General features: G+C 41.2%; 3 protein-coding genes across 14 annotated transcripts in view; 1 reads left to right on the top strand and 2 right to left on the bottom strand.

The window, feature by feature from the left end:
• Window positions 1-694: 694 nt before the first annotated feature.
• Window positions 695-7,318, bottom strand: LOC139383297 (pinin, desmosome associated protein). The gene is made up of 9 exons (XM_071127761.1): window positions 7,168-7,318; window positions 6,469-6,537; window positions 6,309-6,386; window positions 3,671-3,746; window positions 3,499-3,593; window positions 3,160-3,235; window positions 2,818-2,973; window positions 2,503-2,641; window positions 695-2,383 (listed from the first exon to the last, which is right to left on the bottom strand). Exons 1-9 carry the CDS (start codon window positions 7,278-7,280, stop codon window positions 1,152-1,154), a joined length of 2,034 nt encoding a protein of 677 aa, XP_070983862.1. The 5' UTR covers window positions 7,281-7,318; the 3' UTR covers window positions 695-1,151.
• An 807-nt stretch (window positions 7,319-8,125) lies between these two features.
• On the bottom strand, window positions 8,126-13,077 carry LOC139383296 (gem (nuclear organelle) associated protein 2). 2 transcript variants are annotated; one of them, XM_071127760.1, is made up of 11 exons: window positions 12,952-13,077; window positions 12,321-12,449; window positions 12,132-12,216; window positions 11,932-12,021; window positions 11,779-11,838; window positions 11,575-11,688; window positions 9,297-9,341; window positions 9,106-9,174; window positions 8,739-8,849; window positions 8,511-8,569; window positions 8,126-8,404 (listed from the first exon to the last, which is right to left on the bottom strand). In XM_071127760.1, exons 2-11 carry the CDS (start codon window positions 12,440-12,442, stop codon window positions 8,365-8,367), a joined length of 795 nt encoding a protein of 264 aa, XP_070983861.1. In that variant the 5' UTR covers window positions 12,443-12,449; window positions 12,952-13,077; the 3' UTR covers window positions 8,126-8,364. The 2 variants fall into 2 exon arrangements, with proteins under 2 accessions (XP_070983861.1, XP_070983860.1); XM_071127759.1 differs by lacking the exon at window positions 12,952-13,077 and having other exon boundaries at window positions 12,321-12,638.
• LOC139383293 (MIA SH3 domain ER export factor 2) overlaps window positions 13,031-23,220 on the top strand; it is a 31,621-nt gene continuing 21,431 nt past the window's right edge. The window contains exons 1-13 of one of the 11 annotated variants that reach the window (XM_071127752.1): window positions 13,031-13,268; window positions 13,367-13,500; window positions 13,599-13,685; window positions 13,833-14,574; window positions 18,724-18,852; window positions 18,996-19,111; window positions 20,716-20,847; window positions 20,959-21,069; window positions 21,216-21,287; window positions 21,441-21,551; window positions 21,701-21,772; window positions 21,907-22,011; window positions 22,274-22,396. In XM_071127752.1, coding sequence (XP_070983853.1) covers window positions 13,031-13,268; window positions 13,367-13,500; window positions 13,599-13,685; window positions 13,833-14,574; window positions 18,724-18,852; window positions 18,996-19,111; window positions 20,716-20,847; window positions 20,959-21,069; window positions 21,216-21,287; window positions 21,441-21,551; window positions 21,701-21,772; window positions 21,907-22,011; window positions 22,274-22,396 — 2,172 coding nt within the window. Of the gene's footprint in view, window positions 13,269-13,366; window positions 13,501-13,598; window positions 13,686-13,832; window positions 18,538-18,720; window positions 18,853-18,995; window positions 19,112-19,396; window positions 19,544-20,061; window positions 20,279-20,715; window positions 20,848-20,958; window positions 21,070-21,215; window positions 21,288-21,440; window positions 21,552-21,700; window positions 21,773-21,906; window positions 22,012-22,273; window positions 22,397-23,220 lie in introns of those variants that run through there. The other 10 variants (XM_071127751.1, XM_071127750.1, XM_071127753.1 and 7 more) reach the window with 10 other exon arrangements.

Genomic DNA, 23,220 nt, shown 5'->3' with positions numbered 1-23,220 from the left:
CGAAAGCTTGTGACACTGTAGACAATGCCACTAAACTTAAGACTCTTGTCCATTTTAAATATTTAATGGATTTTTATTTTTGTAATGCAAGTTCTTGTGCTGTTAGGGCAATAACCCATGTGTAAATGTAATCTATTGCTGTATTATCTGTGATCGTTTTGTTTGTCTTATGTAGTTTCTTAATCATTGTACCTAAATTGTATGTGTAAACATGAATACGCAGGGACCAGCTGTAAGAGACCTTGGTCTCAATCTGTGTTCCTTGTTGAAATAGAAGTATAAAGTTAATATTGTTGCAAAAATGCATAACCTGTTTTTGCTTTATCATAGGGTATTGTGTATAGATTGCTGATTAAATAATTTTATCCATTTTAGATTAAGGTTATAATGTAACAAAGTGTGAAAAAAGTTTTCCAAAGGCACTATGTCTGGAGCATCATGCGTCACGTATCCATTCTAAAAAGGGTACCGGTCTGCCAGAGGGTGTCCACCAATTATATAAAAACAGGCTTTTAAATCAGTTAACCTAAAACCATATACATAGAATATGCATGCGGTTTAAGTAGTTCTGCATCATAACCAACAAGTAGCATTTAATGACCATTAGGCTATAAGAAATCATTCAGATGTGAGCCATTAATGACAAGAATGACCTGTTTTTTTTCCTCTTTTAATTGAAGATGCTTAGATTTCATTTTATTTTTTATTTTATTTTTTACATTACTTCCCAAAACAAGTGTCATGCACAATGCAGAGCTAGACATTGCACAGTCAGACTGTGGCTTTGGATGAATAAAAAAAGCTGCATGTTACAATTCTTCAACATTACACTACTACCCTATACCTTAACACTGGAGTCAAAGAAAACACATCCTCTTCACATTGCACCCGTTTAGGAACAATTAAAAACCAAACAAATAAAATAAATCTAGGAAGAATAAGTCCAGACCCCGGCACAGCAGGGCTGTCAACTGAATGGGGACTAGAGAAAAATATTTGATTAAAAACCCACATTGTTCCAAGAAATACACTAAGGCAGTTAAGTTTCCCTACCCTGTGGAACTCCATTCATGGAAATCCACAACATTTCACTTATGAAAATGTATTTATCAAAAGGATAAACAGAACTAAGCATGACAGAAGAACCAACTTTAACGTCTTTTTTCCTTCCTATCAGACTTGCGATCCCGGTCACTGCGAGAGGACATCTTCCCTGACCGGCAGCCCTCAGAGCCGGTCCTCTTCCTGTCAGACTTAGAGCCCTTCTCTCTGGAACCTTTGGATTCACGACCACTGGCCATGGATGACTTCTGGCTCTTGTCACCACCTCCCTTCTTCCTCTCGGACGACTTCCTCCTGTGCTTCCTGTCCTTCCTCCCCCGGCTGCGGCTCCTACTAGAGGAGCTGGAAGAGGAGCTGCCGCTGGAGGAGCTGCTCCTGCTGGAGGAGCCGCTAGAGGAGCCGGAGCTCCCGCTGGACGAGGAGCCAGAAGAGCTACTTGAGGAGCTACTGCTGCCACGAACATCTCCCTTCTTGTCCTTTGACTTGGACTTTCCACATCCCCTGCTTGATTCCCCGATCAGAGGCTCCAGCTCCTTGGGGGCAGCATCATACTGGGCAGGCTGGACATCAACAGTCTGCTTCATTGCACCTTGATCAGCCTCTTGGCTCTGCTCTGTTGTGAGAGGCTCTGTTCCAGCCTCCAGCAGGGGGATCTGAACCTCAGGGGCTATAGATGCTCCATCAGAGACTTCCAGACTAGGGTTGGGCTCTGAGAGCAGGGGTATGGACACTTCTGTATGTGGCTCTTCATCTTCAGTTGGTTGCATTTCAAAGCTTTTCTCCTGGTCGTCTGACACAGCTGTGGGGTCCTGATTCTGAAGCGGCTTATTTTCCTTTTCTACCTTAACCTGTTGCTGCTGTTCTGCTTCCTTCTCATTATCTACCTCTGCCCCACCTATCACCAAACTATCCTCCATCTTCTTATCCTGATCCCCGACCTGCCATTCAGCCTCCCTCACCACTGCAGTAACCTCCATCTGCTCTTCCACCTCTCTGAACTCTATTATTCTAATGTCTTGACCATTTTCCTCATTCTCCCCCTTCTTAGGTGCCTGCTCCCTGACTCTCTCTCCTGGCTTTTTCTTTCTGTCCTCCTTACGCTTTACACCCACATCCCCCTCTAGTGTTGGCTCGTCCTCCATCTCCACATTAAACCGATTACCTGTCGCTTTGACTACCTGACCCGTGGGCTTACCCTCCTCTTGTTCTTCTTTCTTCAGGTCCTTACCCAGAGCGTTGTCCCTCAGAGACTGGCGTCGAGGCCGAGCCTCCATCTTATTCAGATACTCGGCAAACGCCTCGCATCTCTCCTCAAACATAACTGGAAACAGGGATAAAACAAAAACAGATTCAGTGACAGTGACAGACAACGCACACCAAGGACGTGTATTATTGCCACTTGTCGAGTGCAGAGGAATGGCTAAAGGCACAATTGCTTACCATTCATTTTTTTCTGCGACTCATCAAAGAGCTTCTGAGTGGCTGAGCACATCCTCCCAGGCAGATAGAATATGGGTGGCTTGGTCTTTGTGCGGATGTACTTGACAATTTTTGTATTGTGCACATTCCACTCCTCTTGCTAGAATACGAAAAAGTTAATGAGCACAGAATCTCCTCATTGACATGTGGGGAAAACACATGAGGGTTTAATTTCATCTTACTGCAATGTTCCTACTGGTTTAACATTTCCTTTGTTTTTCTAAGGCTACACCATAACCAATAAGATTGAATATTGCTTTCAAGAAAGGTCCTTACCAAGTGAGCAAGCTCCACTTTCTGTTCCAACAGTTTTAGCTCTGTCTGCTTGGCACGCCTCTCATCAAAGAGCTCTCGTCTTTCACCCTCTACTTTCTTGCGTTCTTGTTCAGCTTGAACTTCCAATTTCTGTTCAATCTCAATGCGTTTCTTTTGCTAAGACGAGATAAAACATTAAACAAAAATGAATTTCCCATTGGGAAATATTCCAAACTATAGCTTAATGGCTGGAATCATTTTCACCAAGCATAAAGCTAAGGCCAATTTTTATGCATTTACAGTATCCGAACAGCAGGGATTCGTTTTATTGATGCACATATTGGAGTAAAGTATTATCCCTACCCTATCTGTTGCCACATTAGATTCCTGCTTAAATTTCTGTAACGTTCCCATCAACAGGCCAAACATGCGTCGATTCCTATAGGGAAAAAGAAGCAAACGCAATGACTAGCATGATAACAGTTAGATGATTTATTGGAAATAGAAAAGTTCAATTTAGCACATGCTCTTACCCAGACCAACTTAGAGGCGGAATTAGGGTAAAGTGACTTACTCAAGGGAACAGATTAGCACCTAGTCGGCTAAGGGATTCGAACCAGCAACCTTTTGGTTACTGGCGCTGTTAATCACTAGACTACCTGCCACCCACTTATTCCTTACGCATACGTAATGATGCATTACCTTTGTTTTCCCCTCTCATCCATGGTCTGATCCTGTATCAGGTCTCGACGCGTACGCTCCTTGGAGGTAGCTACTACTGATGACTGCAACGCTGGCTATGTATGGAGAATGGCAAGCAGGGAGTTAAAACATTGAGGGAAAGATTAAAGACATTCAGTGTACAATGATTTACCTTCTTGACATCGTCATCATCCTCAGCGTCACTGTCATGGCGTGAATCTCTCCTCGCTCGCTGGTCACCGGCCAGCCTATACAATAAAGACAAGCAAGAGGACAAATACGTGATTTACCAGCCATATGAAATATAAATCTGTTTGAATACCACCAGGTGTAGGTAATGCCTTTGTAGGAGAGCACTGTGACGATTCATTGACACCACATGGAAGTGACTGCAATAATTGTGTAAGGAGGAATGGCAGCCTACCAAGTGAAAGTTGGCTTCTTGCACATCTCCATCTATTTGGGCTCTATGTCTATTTTTTCACTTGTCTGTGCATCCATCTTTGGTACAGTAGCTAACTGATTGCCACTGATTTTTTTAAAGCCAACTACTTGACCAGGCTTTAGAGGGAGAGAAGCAAAAATTACTTCATTTAAATATGAGGGAATTCTTTTTCAGGGATATTAACCTAGCATAACATCCAAAAATACCACAACACTTCACCCATGCACACATACAGCTTATGCTGTCACGGAGCTGATGGCACGGGAAAGTTTGCGCCCAGAACCAGTTGATACAAAGTTCCAATTGACAGACACTCAAGACAGTGTGGACAGGCAGAGTAGAAAGATGACTAAATTGAAAGACAACCTGAACCAACTTCCACGCAAAGCAAATGTGATTGAGGATATTTATTTTCTGTGTATTTTCTGACAATTTCTTCTTATTGTAATTATTTAAAAAATGAGCCAACGGCTGGCTAAAGGAAACGCAACTACACTCCCTAAACAAATCACAATCAGAAACACCAAGCTCTAAGGCCAGGGAGAAAGCCCCCTGCAGTAATGGATAGCAGATTCATGCTGAAAACCAAACAAATTAGGCCTGGCTATATACCCTACATTGCATGTGATTTTTTGCTGTGAAGGTGTATCCAAGCCTGAAAAACATTGACGCAATTCTCTGTCAAGGGTGAGATCTGAAGCGCAGTCTTCAGCTCAGGAAACCAACCAAAACAGTAGTAAATGTATCACCCGATTTACTTAGAGGCATATCAATAGAGCAACAATGATTTTGAAGTTGCAGGCAGAGCCATCACTTGAGAACTCACTTCTGTCATCATGAAGTGCTTTGAGTAGCCAAGGATCATATGACCACCTTACCAGCCACCCTAGACCCACTTCCGTTTGCATACCACCCCAAAAGGTCCACAGATGATGCAATCGCCATCACACTGCTCTTACCCATCTGGACAAAAGGATTCAACACCATAGTATCCTATCCCGTGCTTCTACACCTGCATTGCTTGCTGTTTGGGGTTTTAGGCTGGGTTTCTGTACAGCACTTTGAGATATCAGCTGATGTACGAAGGGCTATATAAATAAATTTGATTTGATTTATCCTCCAAATTCATCATCAAGCTGGGGGCCCTCGGTCTCAACCCCTCCCTGTGTAATCAAGTCCTGGACTTCCTGACGGGCCGCCCCCAGGTGGTGATGGTAGGAAACATCATCTCCACTTCACTGATCCGCAACACTGGGGCCCCACATGGGTGCGTGCTCAGCCCCCTCCTGTACTCCCTGTTCACCCATGACTGTGGCCATGCACGCATCCAACTTAATCCTCAAGTTTGCAGACGACACAACAGTAGTGGCCTTGATCACCAACAATGTGACAGCCTACAGGGAGGAGGTGAGGGCACTCGGAGTGTGGTGTCAAGAAAACAACCTCTCACACAACGTCAACAAAAACGAGATGATCCTGGACTTCAGGAAACAGCAGAGGGAGCGCCCCCCCCTAGCCACATCAAAGGGACAGCAGTGGTGAAGGTGGAAAGTTAAGTTCCTGGGCGTACACGTCACAGACAAACTGAAATGGTCCACCCAACAGCGCCTCAACCTCAGGAGGCTAAAGAAATTTGGCTCATCACCTAAAACCCTGACTAACTTTTACAGATCCCCAGATCCTGTCAGGCTGTATCACAGCCTGGTACGGCAACTGCAAGGCTACCCAGAGAGTAGTGCGGTCTGTACAACGCATCATCTGGGGGCAAACTACCTGCCCTCCATGACACCTTCAGCACCCAATGACAAAGGAAGGCCGAAAAGATCAAGAACAATAACCACCCAAGCCACTGCCTGTTCACCCCACTATCACCCAGAAGGCAAAGTCAGTACAGGTGCAACAAAGCTGGGGCCAAGAGACAAAAAAAAAAATATCTCGACCATCAGACTGCTAAACAGCAATCACTAACAGAGGCTGCTGCCTACATTGAGACCAATCACTGGCCACTTTATTAAGTGGATCATTAGTCACTTCATACAATGCACTTAAATGTATACATATCTTACATTACTCATATCACACTATTTTATACTCTCTATTGGCACCTTGCCTATGCCTCTCAGCCATTGCTCATCCATATACTTACATGTACATAATCTCATTCACCCCTTTAGATGGGGTAGTTGGGGGATTGTTTGATTACTTGTTACATATTACTGCACTGTCGGAACTAGAAGCACAAGCATCTCGTTACACTCAAATTATCATCTGCTAACCATGTGACAAGTAATTTGATTTGAGCAGAGGGAGTACCACTCATTTTTGCTGCAGCAGGAAAAGGGCCAGATCTATAGATTATTCTAACCTCAGAAGGGCCCCTTCAATGTCCCTCTGTTTAGCTGGGGGTCCTCCAGGTCCTCCACCAATGTCGGAGAGTCCACGTCTGTAGACAAGTATGAATGTTACATAAAGCTCTGACAGAGGTATTGACACCAACTGATGGAAAGTAAGGCAAAATGTTTTACCTTAACAAGTTGATTCCTCGTCCCCTACCTCCAACACCTGGGATGGTTGGCCTTCTAGCTTGGCCAGGTCTGAAAGGAAGGTAGAGAGATTAGTTACTTCTTGTGATTTAGCTGTAACATACATAGATGGACCAGAGCTGTAGTCATAGCTAGCGATAGATTTGAGAAAACCTAGCTAGCTAACTTTATATAGGGGTGTTAATCCATTTGGAATGGAGATAGACAATAAATCCGTGTGGAAAAGCTAACTACCGTTACTTCTACTCCGATAAGTTTGGACATGAAACTGAATCGAAACAAGCCAACTCGTGGCTAGTACAGTTATTAATTAGCAAGCTAACGTTAATGGGAGAATACAACGTAACTGGCAAGGACTGAGTAAGTTAGCTTGCTAGCAGAAAAAAATATGATAATATTACTACTCTCTCTAACTTAACGTTACTTCGCCAGTTCAACAATAATGAATGGGCAACCGCAACCACCCAGCTGTCACCTACCGGTAAGTAAAAACTCCAGTAAGCCATTTAACTAGACAACTACCACAAGGCCGATTCGATTATACAGCACGCACCCTGGTTGTGCACGAGAATGGGAGATGCCATTTTTTTCTTGGGACTGGCGTATTGCTAGATAACGTTAGACGAATAAAGGCTGACACATAGAATACAATGTTGCGTTTCAAAATGCAGTATGTCTTACCTCAATTCATTAGGATCCCGGCCAGTTAATTTACGGATATTATCGTCTACATTTTTCAAACTCTCTTTAGCTTTCTCAAGCTGGGCTTGCAAAGAACCTACTGCCACCGCCATCTTAGCTAACTAACAAGCTTTCCTCTCACAGGTCGCTCGGCGCAATGCATCATGGGGGGTCATAAACGCGTTTCACTACGTTGATTGACAACTCAAATGCCCAATTGGCAAATTCATTAGCGTAGTTAAACGCACACGTCCATAAATTGTGGGTTACTGTTTTCCGAAATCCTCCGGACATCCCTACCCCAACCATTTGCAATGTTTACTGCAATGGGGGTAATGACGTCCCAAGGATTCCAGAAAGCAATGACCATAAATGTGAGCATTCTCCAATCGCCACATGTCCAGTATTTTCTTGACGATAATCAAATATTTTCTTTGGGCGAGATCGTTTGCATGGCACGGTGCCCCGGGACCATTCCATTGGTCCTTAAGTGAAATCTCCACCCGGACACCGGTCCATGCAAAACGAACTCGCCCATTGATTCTGACTCGGTCCTATATATTGTTAAATTAGGTCACATGACCTTGATTTGACGCTTTTTCATCTAACTGTCCCGTTTTCTTTTGGTCAGCAGCACAATCCTCAGACACTTACTTTTACTTTTGGTCCAATTCTCATTTTTGTAAAATACTTCAAATAAAGGCTATAATTCAGGTCATGTCACATTATTAACCAAAACACAGGGCCCTAATGATGACAAATAATACTAACAATTTGGTTGTTTTGATCCTAAAGTTACACCACAGAAAAGTGGCATTTAAAACATCTGGTTACTAAAACACTCCTTCAGAACAATGGATTTATGTGTATGTCTGATGTCCGTATGGCATACAGCTTTTCTTTAAGGTACATAAAGGTACATAGCAGTGGTGGGCTTGTAAAGATGAAAACACAACAATTGTGAAAGCAAACATTTTATTTAATTCCAACAATAGCAGAAGTTGAATACTAACTATAATAGAAAAAAAAAAAAAATGGTCCAATTTCACAATTTATTGGGTACATTTTCTTCACAAATCACCACAGTGCAACTTCCCATGGATCCCAAATCTGAGCATGATGATGGGTTCATAGAGCTACAGTTCATGGTGTGATCAGTTTCAGCCTCAAATCGTGGATTTCACCACATTAACCCATTTAGTCCTCCTTATCGGCCAAGTCGTTCTGATCAAAGTACCTATGTAAAAAAAAAAATATATATATATATATATATATATATATGATTATCAAACAACAAGTTTTCCTGGCTGTGAGTTTTTGTGAAGTCAAATAACATAGCTTACCTAGCAACAAGGCAGATCATCAAGTTTAGAGGAGACAACCTTTCATCTTCCTGGCTTTCCTGTAATGGTAAAGAAAGAAAAAATTAAGAATGACTATCATACCCTGTTCATCCTTATCAAACATTTGAGCATCTGCTGTATTTGAACATTTTAATTTTACCCATAAGGAAGTTGGTTTGTAACCTCTCATCTCAACATCCATTAATACCAGCCACTATATCATCCTACCAGATTGGCCCGCACTTCAGAACTCCGTCTGGCCAGCTGTCTTATTAGGGAATGTGCTTCAGGGAGAAGAGGTTTCTCAAGGCAAGCCAGCAGTGCATACAGCCATCTTCCCTAGAGAAGTTGAACACATATTAGCCATGAAAGCATCATGGTTGGGGTCAATTCCATTTAAAATTCCAGTCAATTCAGAAAGTAAACTGAAATTCCAAAGTCAATTCCAAATTCTCTTCAAATGCTTTTTAATTAGGGCAATTTGGAATTGGGTTTACTTTCTGAATTTACTGGAATAGATATGAAATTGACCCCAAACATGGAAAGTATTACAAATGCCAAATTGTGTTGATGACATTAAAGAAACTGAACTTACCAACTGCGGGACAAACTCTCTCTCTTCAAACCAGTTTATCAAGTACTCCAAAACTGCAGAGATTGTGGCCTAGTAGGGAAGATATAATTGAGTGTCAAACACGAGTACCGTCATTGAAGTCATGATTAGAAGCATCAACTGATGAGGGAGGATTGCAGTGAGTGCCATGCCAATGCTGTGAAAACACTCACCTGATTTAATCTGCTCACTATACTAAGGAAAGGTGGAAAACCAACCTGGTGAAACAAGTGGTTAAATATCAGACGCATGATTAATGGCAAACTCTCTATACAAAAATCTTACATGATGTATATTATCTATGGTCAGATATTTCCACTATAACAGGGGTTCTTAAAGGGGAACTCTCAATCCCAATTTCAGCATTTGCCCAAAACCTTCAAATAATAAAAAATAAAATGCATTCAGATGAGAAGTTGTGGGTGGGGGGGGGGGGGTTGCTCATAGATATTAATTTTTGGGGTGGGTAAACATTATTGTACCGGAGCCAGACACTTTCTCACGAAAGCATAATAACTGCGATATGTGAATGCAAGCATATAGTGTATGGCTTTAGACAGTTAGCTTACAGTGTTATGGCATTAAATTCCAAACATCTATTGCCACTTGTGGTGTCAGTTCAAATTCCCCATGGGGCATAATTTTTTTTGTTGAAATGTGAACTCACATTTATTTCAGTATTGTGTTGGGAAGAAAAGTGCCATCATCACTTTGAAAATGAAAATTAGGGGCTCAATTCAATTCAACCAGCATTGCAGTATTTAATCCAACTGTAAAATTAACTCACAGATGAGGTTTTTATACAGTACCCAAGACCACAACTACTACGAGGGCGACGCCTCTCACAGGTAGGCGTTCACTGTTCAGAATTAGAAGTGTGGGCACGGAATGAATATTGTAAATAAAGCATATGAAGAAAAAAATATATCTGCCCAATGTGGGATTAGAACTCACAACTATTGAACTAAGAGCCAAACTATCATGGTTCAAACACACCAAAACAGTCGTGAAGAGGGCACCACAACACCTTTTGCCCCTCAGGAGACTTAGGCTTGGGTCTCCAGATCCTCAAAAAGTTCTACAGCTGCACATTGAGAGCATCCTGACCGGTTGCATAACCGCCTGCTATGGCAACTGCTAGGCATCCGAGCGCAAGGAGCTACAGAAGGTAGTGCGTACGGCCCAGTACATCACTGGGGCCAAGCTTCCTGCTATCCAGGACCTATTTACTTGGCGGTGTCAGAGGAAGGCCGAAAAATTGTCAAAGACTCCAGTCACCCAAGCCATAGACTGTTCTCTCTGCTACCGCACAGCAAACGGTACCAGAGCACCAAGTCTAGGTCCAAAAGGCTCTTTAACAGCTTCTACCCCCAAGCCATAAGACTGCTGAACAATTAATCAAATTATTTTACACTGCTGCTACTCACTGTTTATTATCTATGCATAGTCACTTTACCCCTACCTAAATGTACAAATTACCTCGACTAACCTGTACTCCTGCACATTGACCCTGTATATAGGCTCCCGAGTGGCACAGCGGTCTAAGGCACTGCATCGCAGTGCAAGAGGCGTCACTATAGTACACTATAGTACCTGGTTCGAATATAGCCTCTGTATTGTTATTTTATTGTGTTACTTTTTATTTTTTACTTTAGTTTATTTAGTAAATATTTTCTTAACTATTTCTTGAACTGTTGTATTCGGCTCATGTGACAAATACAATTTGATTTGAACTGTGTCATAGGAGCACCACCAATCAGTCATCACAACTGAGGAAAAAAAACAAATACTTTGACATGACCACCACTGTCATCTATTTCTTGTTACGATGGATGTAGACACGAATTTAAACGTATAATCCTCATAGCCTACATGTTTTTTTCTCGTAAAAGCACAGTGTGTGAAATGGTGAGCAAAAACATTGAATTTGGTCATGGGCAGAAATGTGCCTTACTGCATTTTGAATTTGGTGTAAGGTCAGTAGTTTAGTCATGGAAGTATCATTCAAAATATATTGGCACACTCCACTTAGTGTATTTCATACCAAACCCTCCCTTGACATGACGTAGAGGCACCGTCTCAAGGTGCCTCTACATCACGATTTCAATGGTAGAGTTGAACCGCTATGGGGAAAGAGATAGATTTACTGCTAAACTATTTCACTTTTGCAACAAACTGTCAAAAATGAAGACAATAAATGACATATGACTATACTATACTCCAAAACATCTGGTTTTCAATTAAATAAATGTTTTTTCATTAAAGTTACTCTTTAAAATTTTTCAGCTCGAGCCCCAAATGAGAAATGTACCGTCCTCCGATGACCAAAATTAAGAAAAAATAGTGTGAGACTATAGATGTATTCTCATAACTCGTGACCCACTGCTCAGATGCCCAGGGCCCGCTTTGGGTCTGGACCCATAGTTTAAGAAACCTGGTCTAAAAGATTACCTTCACATAATCAAGGCCTCGATCTTCAACACCAGGGTCAATGGGAGGGGAGTTCAAATAAACATTTTCACCCAGGCAGAACTTTTTCCATTGTTCCTCCGCGTCCTGTTTTGGCTGGAGATAGACAAAACACATAGTTAGAGAGTGTGTGTTGTATTTTACAATTCACTTTTACCAATAACAACAACAAAAAATCATAATCACCATTAACACATTGTCATCCAATGCATGATCACTCCAGTGTTGTCTATGCTTACTGATACTCTGCAAGAAGTAAAACATGATCAGAATAACTCACTTCAACCCAACGTGACAAATAAATTGAAATGTATAGGGGATAATACAATCTATAGTTACCTGTCTTATTTCTGAGAAGTTGCTGACTTGCTGTCGCTGCCATTTTAAACTCGGTGAAAATCCTTGAGGAGCAGCTTGGCAACCTGTGAGCTACCAAATAAAAGGTGACAAGAAATTATACACACATAGTCAGATAGACTGTCTGTCTCTCTAGTTACATTTTATTTGTGGCAGTGGCCTACCTATATGGTGAAACTTACCGACACGTTCACTGATTGTTTCTTTCTCAATTTCTTTGGATCAATCTTCGCCACCACAACATCAGGACAGAGAGACGCCTCTAATCTGAAAAAAAAGAGAAAGGCAGCGTTTTTTTTTAAATACATGAATGCGTGTTTCCTGGGAATATGCGTGTAAACTATGAAAAGACAGTGCTATGCGGGACTTACTGAACCTGTCTCAAATACTCCTGGGGATTTCTTGGAGGCTCGTTTAGATTGAAGTCTTCGCCAGTGTCGCATGTTTCCACAGGCAGAAGCCTGGGCATCAGTTCCTCCACATCGGATTTCATGCTGAAACTCCAAATTATTTGCTCAGTGTCGGATTGATATACTGTTAGATTAACAGGCAACTAATGACACTTGTATTTACTGCTGTACTTCTGTTATCACGTTATAAAGGTTGTTTTGTTGGATAAGGACACAAGTCTCACATCAAAATAATCAAAACGCCATTTTGTTTCAAGTGCGAATCATGACGCGTTTAGAATGTGCCCGTTGCCATGGTGATTTAAAGATAACGCTACATGTGTATTTTGGCATTCCAAATTCCACAGGTCAAGGTCTACAACATAATTTTCCACGCGTTGCTTTCCAACATAATGACCAATAACATTTTGTTTTTACAACTAAATATACTACGCCATAATTATTGTACAAATAATTGAAATCACCTGAAGGGAGATACTTCTCCAATAAACATTGATTGTTTGTATTGCTTATAGATCAGCCCTTGCCTTGGTAAATTAAATCGTTCTTGTTGCAAGCACTGTTGCCACGTTAATCATTACTCCTCAGTTACCTTGTATCTTGATTCCCTCCTCATTTAGCCATTGAAACATGTTTACTTGTTGAGATGTGACTGCAACAACTTGAAGGCAATGTTCATTTGGCACAATGGAATTCAACACGACATGACTATTCAACTTGGAACACCATTTCACCACAGTTTTTTAACTACCCAGTTTCACTGTGGACCATTCTACATGACTGGACTTTCCAGGGTCGATATGGCTGCTTCACAGATATACATTTGGACATTTACTATTTTCCTTTTTCCAACTCTAGCTTGGGGATTGCTGTCTGACTTCAAAATTTGTGGCGACTCTGAATGTGAAAGTAAGTAGATAACAAGAAAATAAATGGTTAGGCTATGTGCAGCACATATTACCAATCAATTATTCATACATTGCCTTATGTGGCTTTTGTGTGTATAGGCTTGCTGAGTCGGGTCAGGGCCACAAGAGATCACAGAGGAAAGGATTGTAGATTCCTGAACTTCAAAAAAGGGGATGTGATATTTGTTTACCACAAACTCTCTGGAAAAAGAGATGATTTATGGGCAGGAAGTGTAAGTGTTTTTTTTGTCACTGAAATCACATTGAATAACATATATTTTGTTGTTTGTTTGTTTTGCAATAATGTTTTGTGCCCTATGCTGTATTTCAGATTGACAGACGATTTGGTTATTTCCCAAAAGACGCTGTGAAAGTTGATGAAATTTATGCAAACACAGAGACAGAAGTGGCCACACAGGTAATTTTTCCAATTTAGTACTCTATGAATTTTAGGCCTACTTAATCTATGGTTATACATGTGTATTGAAGGGTGAATAAGCAGTGCTTTAAATTATTTTGTTAAACACATTCTGTTAATTAAAGGTACTCTTATGTTCCTTTTTAGAAACAAGACTTCTTCTGCATAGATGAGTATGGCTCATTAATTGATAATGACTCCAGTGAGTGGGACAATGAAGAAAATCTAGTTTCAGAATTTCAGGAAATCGCAGCCAATGATGCTCAGGATTCTAAAACTTCCAAAGATGCCTTTCTGTCCCAAAGTTTTGCACAGAGCAGTGATGAAACAGGAAACAAAGATGCCATTCAGGTTGTAATGGAAGACTTCCTTGATGATACCAAACCTGAACCTAGCAAACAAGATGGGTCTCAGTGGATTGGCTCTACAGTAACTGGATGGCTTAGTTTAGGTGGTGAAAACTCTGATGATAATCCCAAAGAAGACAACCCAGAACAAGAGTCTTTCAGGAGCAGGAAACTTGCTTTGGACATTGATGCGAACCAATTGAAGGAAGAGAAGAAAAATGCTGAAAACTCTGGCTGGTTTGGAGATGGACTGACTAGCGCCTTTGGTTTTGGTCAAAAAGCTCCAGAAGAGGAGAAGCCCATTGAAAAGGAAATGGAAGAGCAACCCCCACCCTCTAACTCCTGGCTGAATATTGGCATTAGAGATGTCTTACATTTTGGTCAATCTAATCAGGATAAGGTTGAAGAGAGAATAGAAGCAGCAGGCAGAGATGAATCGACAGGCACAATAGACCCACAGGACCTTGGCACAAGTCAGTCTCATCATGATGCCACAGTGGAGCAAATAAAAGAAACAGAGCACCAGAGAGAAGATACCACTGGTAAGAAGGCAGAGAGAACAGAGACACACCCCTCAAAACCTGTTAAGGATTATAACCAAATGGACCGTCATAGTCAGGAAGAAGATGGTGAGTTAAGAAAAGAGGAAGATGCAGGGTGGTATGGTAGCATCTATAACAATATTGTAGGCCTTTATGGAGAACAGGGTTATGTTGAGGAGGAGGAGGATATACTTATAGCTGAGGATGAAGAGGATAAAGATATCAGCCTTCAGTCAGAAACAGAGTCACAGTCTGTGTTCTCATCCATGTTTGACACTCTGGTATCACCGTTTCAGGCAGATACAACTAACAATTATAAAAATGCCCAAAGTGATGAGGTAACAGATATAAAACCGGCAGAAGCAGATGGAGATACAGAGACCTCCCTAACTTCTCAGACGACTATCCCATATGATTCTACTGAGGCTTCTGTGGGTAGGAAGGATGATAATGATGGTAATGACAACAATGAGGTTCCACATCCCCCTCCATTAGATATAGATAAGGTTCAGAGTGCCAATAAAATACTTGAAACTAGCAAGTATATGTCTTTGTCACACGACCCTCAATTACAAGACACAACCGGAATAGTGAATCTTGAAGTTGATCCTGAAAAAGCTATAGCTGAGATGGAAGTTGTTGATCAAGAGGAATTTCCCTCCTCTGATCATTCCAAGAAGTGGCACGTTGAGACCGATCCCATAGATAACATAGGGTTTATAAACATTATCCTTGACCCAGTGTTAGACTCAACTATACTAAATGCTGACACTGCAAGTAGCAATCTTCTATCTGATAAAGGTAATGATGATGGGGGACGTTATATTGTGGACAAAGCATCTGAGATAGAGGAAGCAGATTCAACTAATGAAGTTACTGAGACAGAGGGGATAGAACCAAAGAAAATAGTTGAAGTTGAGAGAGACCACGGGGATGAAGCTACTTTCTCTACACATGTCTTTGAATATACACAGAGCAATTCCGGACCCAATGCTAAAATTGAAATGTATCCTGACAGCTCAGATCTAGTTCCCCCTGAGACAGTAACAGGAAATGAACAAAGACAGACAGAAATCCTTGAGGAGGCAGACACAGAAAACATGTTAGGGGAAGATTTCATTCATGTCCACTGGGTGTCCCATGAATCTCAAAAAGACAGTGACGAGAAAAACGTCCTGAATGATAGATCTAGGATGACGGATGACCAGACGACAGCAAATGAGGACAGTAATCTGCCGCTAAATGACAGAAATCACACAGATGACAGTAATGAAATGCTGGAGGCATTCAAACAGCTACTTGGAAGTAGCAAGTATATGTCTTTGTCCCACAACCCTCAATTACAGGACACAACCGGAATAGTGAATCTTGAAGATGATCGTGAAAAATCTATAGCTGAGATCAATGAAAATGATGAGCACGATTCTGCAGGTAGATTAGAGCTAGATGATGTCACTACTAATGAACCTGTCAGTTCCCAAGGAGATGTAGAGCCAAAGCAAATAGTGTCGGACCCCAAACCAGACAATGAAGAGAATGTGAAAATATCAACTGTGCTCCTTGAAGCGCTTTTGCATGATAGTGATGCGAATGCCCTTAATCACCATCAAGAGAGTTCTGCTGCTGACCTTGCTGAAAATAGCCTGGATGATGTTGAGACTGATCATTCAGTTGGTCAGGATGCTTTAGAAGGATCAGGGATTCCAAATCTCTCTGATTCGATTCCTATTCAGACAAAAGCAGAAACACTGACAGAGGAGCTACCTAATGTATCAGAGGATATATCTGTAATGCATGCTGAGGTGGAGGACATTGACATTGACGCTACAGGTATTGAAGTGGTATCCTCCAATCAGAAAGGAGACGACAGTATTCTAGTGCCTCAGAGCCCAGCAGAAGAGGACAATGGGGACAGAGTAGGGATGCTATATAGTCAGACAAGCATGCCAGGTACAGAGGATGCTTCAGTGCTGGAGGAGTTCACACAGACATCCGACCCCCATCTGCATGATGCCCAGGACCCTCACATAGCTGAACTTATCCTGAACTTATCTTTAGTTGAACCTGTCAGAGTTGATCTAGTCATTGAAAATGTATCAGGAGAGGAAAGACATCATTTGATTACCTCAAGTGGGGATGGGGAAAGTAAGGACAAGAATGAGAATACATTAGAGGTACCAGATAAGAATGTTCATTTTGGAGACATAGATTCAGTTTTGCTGAAAGACTGGTTATCTTCTAACTATGAGGAAAGTAATTCCAATGTAATGGAAGTTGTTGATCAAGAGGAATTTTCCTCCTCTGATCATTTCAAGGAGTGGCACGTTGAGGCCGATCCTGTAGATAACATAGGGATGATAAACATTACCCTTGGCCCAGTGTTAGATTCAACTATACTAAATGCTGACACTACAAGTAACAATCTTCTATCTGATAAAGGTAATGATGATGGGGGACGTTATATTGTGGACAAAGCATCTGAGATAGAGGAAGCAGATTCAACTAAAGAAGTTACTGAGACAGAGGGGATAGAACCAGGGAAAATAGTTGAAGTTGAGAGAGACCATGGGGATCAAGCAACTCTCCCTACACATGTCTTTGAAAATACACAGAGCAGTTCCGGACCTGATGCTAAAATTGAAATGTATCCTGACAGCTCAGAGCTAGTTCCCCCTGAGACAGAAATTGGAAATGAACAACGACAGACTGAAATCCTTGAGGAGGCAGACACAGAAAACATGTCAGTAGAAGATTTCATTCATGTCCACAGGGAGTCCCATGAATCTCAAAAAGACAGTGATGAGAAAAACGTCCCGAATGATAGATCTGGGATGACGAGTGACCAGACGACAGCAATTGAGGACAATAATCTGCCGCTAGATGACAGGAATCACATCTCATCAGTCAGTAGCCAGGAAGTACATTCAAAAGGGACCAAAGGATTGTATAATGAGATCACTCTAGAAAACGAGAGAGCACAGGAATTAGGCCTACAGAATAGGGAAACCAATGATGGACGAAATAGCTTTGATCAGTCACATGCAGTTAGTCAGCTTTCCCCCACTGATGAAGCTTATGATGTCATTACTCAATCAGAGAGAACAATAGACCATGATACATTGTATTCAGGTGAGAATTTCCTCTCAGACAGTTGGTCTAATTATCAAGAAGCAACAGATGTAAAGAGCACAATTAGTGATGAAGATAGGCAGCAGGATTTTGAAAACGTGGACGTGATTGAGCAGGATGATTTTGAGAAAATCAGTTATAGGGATATTGAATCTATTCACAATGTTGAAAGAGAGGGTGGGACTTCCACTTCTCACAGTGAACCCCCTGAAAAGCAAGACATGCCATCAGATCAGTATTCAGTAGGGCCCCCTCAAGAGGAAATTACAGACACATCAGTCAACAAGGGTACTAGGAGTTTCTTTGAAAATGCAATGGACTTTTTGATCCCAAGCACTGACTCCAAAGACTTAGAAGATCCAGAACCAAAGGGGCAAGAAGAGGAGGAACAAGAACCCCCACCTGATCTTCCTTACCTGGACCTCCATGAACCAGAACCACAGTCTCAGTCAACCTCAGTAGAAGACTCGATGAAAGCTACAGCATTTTTGAAAGAATACAAGAATATCCTAAAGCAAATCAGCACAGATGAAATAACTACTTTGTTGGACATGTTTGGGAAGCACAAATTCCTGTGGCTTGACTACAGCCTAGGAAGCTCAGAGACTTTGACTGATGGCCAAGATGGTGATAATGACCTAGCTATTATATCAGACTTTGAAAGGCTCCTGCAGTATCACATTGATGAGACAAAAACTCCATCTGGTGGAGTACTGGAGGATGAAGACCAATCCAGAAAATTTGTGTCATTACGAAAACTAGAAATACTCTTGTCAAACATAAAAAACAGATTCACCCAAGTGAAAGCACCTGTCAGTATAAAAGACAATCAAGGTACTACTCAAGTAGTATGAGAAACATTTATTGATTTTGGTTGTATGTCTCTTCCGTGTCTTTTGCATGTCAATATTGAAAAGGTTAGCAGTTGTCAAAGTGTTATATCTGACAACCATTTATTGACAAGGTCTTACATGTTTTTAAAATGATTTGGTATCATAATGTCTATATGTTATCCAGCAGGAACAGACAAGACAAACTGCATCAATGATGATTGTTTCACTCGCAATGAAAACGAAGACCTAACCAACCTGAAAGGAGAACATTTCTCTGGGGAGGGAGACATCCAAACCCCAACACTAACAGACAAATGTAATGCATTTATGTCCATTCTTAAAAATAACATACTAATTATATAGATGAAAATAGTTCCATCTGTGGCTGGTAAAAATATATGATCAATTATTATGACACTCACTATTGTGTTATGTATACCGTTTAAATATATTTAACAGATAAACCTGAGCCTGCAGTGATGGAATATCTTTTTTCTTCTGCACGTCAAGTCACTGGTGATGCTGTTGCTCATATGCTGACAGTTAAGGCTCTTCTAAAATGGCTCATTTTACAGGTAAGAAAGTTATATGACTACTATATCCCCCTTGTAATCTATTGAGATTAAATTAGCTAAACAGCCCATGCATTTAAAATGATTGGACTGCACTATGGATGTCTCCATCATCCTCAATAGAATGTCATATTTTTCCAAGATAGGGAACTTCGGTTGTGGCATTGGACTTAGACAAATACATAACAGCACAATACACACATGACAATAATCATTGACTAGATAGCTGGAAAAGCTGGTCCTTTAAAACCTCTGGTATGTGTCTCTGGTATGCAACATGTCATCTGCACTGCCCCTATGAGTCATCCAACACTTTGAGGAGTTGTAGTTGGCTCTGGCTTCGGTGACAAGGCTTTTCCCCGCACTATGGTAGTGCAATAATAACATGAGGACTTTAAATTGAGAATACAAATGGAGGTTCAGGATGTTGACCAGGTGAGTAAAGGGTAGTGTTTTGGACACTGGGGAAAGCACTGAAAAGCTACAGGAAAGGTCAACACCCAACCAACAACAACAACTTGGCCTACTCTGATAGGGCAAGGCAGTTGACAGCAGAGGGACTTTGGTGACAATCTGTCTCAGCTGGAGAAAAAGGTCAATTTTTCCTTGACTATTTGAGAATAGGAATGGAGGTTGACTAATAAGTGTTGTTTTCCCACAATTTGCATGTTTCGTCAGGTTCAGTGTTACTTTAAATACGCCTCAGTCTGCCAGTGTGGCGTTCTACGATTGGTGACGTTGAGCATATACCAACTCAACGTTAGGCAGGAAGTGGGAGTGTTGTAACAATTCCAAATAAATATTTTGATTGAAAAGTCAGATAACATATATTATTGTGTAGGCTTACAATTATATAAATCAATAAATATTCGTTTTAGGAAAAATATCCGAAAGTGAGTCGTTTAAGTGCATTTGGTGTGCATAAAACAGCAACAACCTCCACCGTACGTTTCAGCGTCATGACGTTACCCGATACTACTATCAGGTCCAAGTAACAGCTGAGCATTCGTTTTTTCAATGTTAGCTAACATAATCCTGAAAATAATATTTAAATGAAATATTCGACAAATGGAAGATCAAACAAGTGGCGAGACAGTCGCTACTCAAGTGACTGATTTCAAAATGACAGCAAGGACCTATTACACTCTTGCCTTGGAGAAAGCGAACGATGTGAGTCACGTGTCATTCATTATATCTTACGTTAACTTGGACCCATCACTGCTAAAAACATCAACTGGTGTTAATAAGCAAGCTAGCTAACTAACGTTACTACATAATTTAATTAGTCAGAAAAGGCTTATCTAGCCAATGTCTCGTGTCTTGTTGGCTATGAGAGCACTGTTGCCTGGTAAGCTAGCTTAATACTTAGCTAGATAACTAGCTAACGGTTGTAGTTAGTTATCTATCTAAGTAACTGGCTAGCTAGTTAGCGTGTTGAGGCTCCTAAAAGCATTGACAATCACTTTACGTTTGAACTGTCATGTATCCACAATCCAGGGCCTGAAACAAAAATCTATAGCAGATCTATAATGATTATAAGTAATTTCTTTGATTTAGTTGATACTTTTTCAAAATTAGTATTATTATTTTATTTTTTTCCTACCTAGGTCCTGTCATCCCTTCCTGATGACATAAAGCCAGGTCCTGACCTGTATGGACTGCCATGGGAAGCGGTCATCGTCACTGCCTTACTAGGGTTGGGCACCCTCCTATTGTTCAGCTGCAGGTTCTACCAATGTGTAAGTTGTCTGATATTATTATCAGCATGCAAGTATAGGGATGAACAACCACATTCTTTATTTTGATTGGAGAGTGACCAAGCTCACAAAATTGTTCCATTGTTTCCACAGATAAAGAGCAGACTGTATTCAAGCAAAGAGAGGCGGATGGGCCTGAAGGTGGCTGAACTATTAGATGAAAAGTGCAAAGTCCTTGAGACTTTGAGTGAGGTTCAACAAAATGTGAGGCCTATGTCAAGTAATCCTGTGTGTGACAGACTAGATTTGCAAACTATTCAATGCAATTCCATTTGAAATTACATGTTTTGTATGGACTGTGTGTTATGAATGCCTTTGCTACTGTTTGTTTATTTATGTACCTTTTTAAGTATGAAGAACTGGAAACTGCCCTGCGGAATAGTGGTGTTTTGGCTCATGTCGCAGAGAGAGAGAATCTGGAGGTAAGACAGAGATACTACATGGTATGATTGTTCTCAATACTGAAGAGACATTCCCATATATCACAGCTAAATAACACTGCCAAGTGGTATAAAAGGACTCGGTGTGCGTGTGACTTTCAAGTCCCAGTAAAACTATAATGGTGTCCTCCTCAGGTGATGTCCCAGAGGCTGAAACAGTCAAATACACAGCTTGGAAATGATATAGAAAAGTTAAAGGAGGACCTGAATATCCAAAGAGCGAGGAGGTTGCAGCAGGAGGAGACAGTGAGTTTGACTTAGGACTTTTTTCTCATCCCCTTTTCCTGTGTTTTGATGTTTATGCTTTGACATGTTTCAGCTATTGTTATTATTTTCCTCTTTGCTCTCATATTTCAGTTTGTTTTTGAGATATGGTGTTGTGTGCAATTCTTCAGATTGCAGATATGCAGGAAACCTTGAAAACCTTAGAAGAAGAAACCAGGGACCTCAAGTCCCAGACAGAACAGGTACAGTCTGATGTCCCCATTACAATGTTATATATTATGAACAAAATGTTAATTGTAATTCCTTCCCATAATGCATTTTAAATCTGACACAGTCAGAGCCAGGTTAGATGTAACTCATTCTGTTATCATTTCAGGCACAGACAACCCTGAAAATATTTGACATGAACAGTGAAAGGAATCAGAATAATCTGGAGGCAGCAAAAGAAGAGAAGGTGTTGCTCCAGGAGAAAAATGGCCAGGTATGTAACCTGACATCTAAAATGTCAATTTTCATCTATATCTAGGCCTATTCACAAATCAGAGCCATAGATACAGTATCTATGTGGGTGGCTCTGTCACTAATAGTGGTGTATACTCCAGTTCCATATCAGCCTTTGTTGCCATTAATGCAAAACAAAGCATTTGAAGTTTCTTGTTACACAAAGAACCTGTATGGGTTGTCCTAAGCAGAAAGAGTCCTATAGTCTGGTGGGGTCTTCACCCTCTCCCCTCTTCCCACAGCTGGTCCAGGAGGCAGAGGGCTGGGGGGAGCGGATGAGTGAGCTGGAGGAGGAGATGAGGATGTGTGAGAGCTCCTACACTGGAATGCTGCAGGATGCTACCAACAAAGATGAGCGCATCAAGGTTTGCATTCATATTACTGCACTGGCAAAAACCACATGCAGTAAGATGTCTAAAACAAATATTTGTGTACCGTGCCCTGTACTGGAAAAACCAGTCAACACCCACTATGAAGATTACTTGGGGTTTCAACTGACCATAAGTTAAACACCCTAAATGGCTCAACCTATTTGAGGCTATGATAATCTTCATAATGGAAATCCTTTATTGCTTGTTATTTAATTATAAATTGTATGTACTGTGTTTTGATGTGTATGTATATATGCGCAAATGTATGTGGACACCCCTTTTGAATGAGTGGATTTGGCTATTTCAGCCACACCTGTTGCTGAAAGGTGTATAAAATCGAACGCACATCCATGCAATCTCCATAGACAAACATTGGCAGTAGAATGGCCTTACTGAAGAGCTTAGTGACTTCCAACCAGGCACTGTCATAGGATAGCACCTTTCCAACAAGTCAGTAAGTCAAATTTCTGCCCTGCTAGAGCTCCCCCGGTAAGCTATGTTATTGTGACGTGGAAACGTCTAGGAGCAACAGTGGCAGGCCACACAAGCTCACAGAAAGGGACCACTGAATTGCTTAGCGTGTAAAAATTGTCTGTCCTCGGTTTCAACACTCGCAACCGAGTTCCAAACTGCCTCTGGACTCAACGTCAGCACAATAACACACAAGCCTAAGATCACTATGCGCAATGCCAAGCGTTGGCTGGAAGATGTAAAGCTCGCCGCTATTTGACTCGAACAGTGGAAACGTGTTATCTGGAGTGATGAATCACGCTTCACCATCTGGCAATCTGACATACGAATCTGGGTTTGGGGCTGTT

Source organism: Oncorhynchus clarkii, chromosome 25 (assembly GCF_045791955.1).
Source record: "Oncorhynchus clarkii lewisi isolate Uvic-CL-2024 chromosome 25, UVic_Ocla_1.0, whole genome shotgun sequence".
Lineage (NCBI taxonomy): Eukaryota > Metazoa > Chordata > Actinopteri > Salmoniformes > Salmonidae > Oncorhynchus > Oncorhynchus clarkii.
The sequence above is the reverse complement of the archived record's forward strand: the minus strand, read 5'-3'. Positions and strand labels throughout refer to the sequence as shown.

Bases quoted from the DNA above. Each gene is read 5' to 3' on its own strand.
- LOC139383296 (XM_071127760.1), bottom strand. From the start codon at position 12,442: ATGAAATCCGATGTGGAGGAACTGATGCCCAGGCTTCTGCCTGTGGAA. The intron at 9,175-9,296 runs GTGAGTGTTTTC...CTTCCCTACTAG, and splicing joins TAGTGAGCAGATTAAATCAG to GCCACAATCTCTGCAGTTTT. The intron at 8,850-9,105 runs GTAAGTTCAGTT...CAACTTCTCTAG, and splicing joins GAGAGTTTGTCCCGCAGTTG to GGAAGATGGCTGTATGCACT.
- LOC139383297 (XM_071127761.1), bottom strand. From the start codon at position 7,280: ATGGCGGTGGCAGTAGGTTCTTTGCAAGCCCAGCTTGAGAAAGCTAAA. The intron at 3,594-3,670 runs GTAAATCATTGT...CTCCATACATAG, and splicing joins ATGATGACGATGTCAAGAAG to CCAGCGTTGCAGTCATCAGT. The intron at 3,236-3,498 runs GTAATGCATCAT...TTTTCCCTATAG, and splicing joins GATGAGAGGGGAAAACAAAG to GAATCGACGCATGTTTGGCC.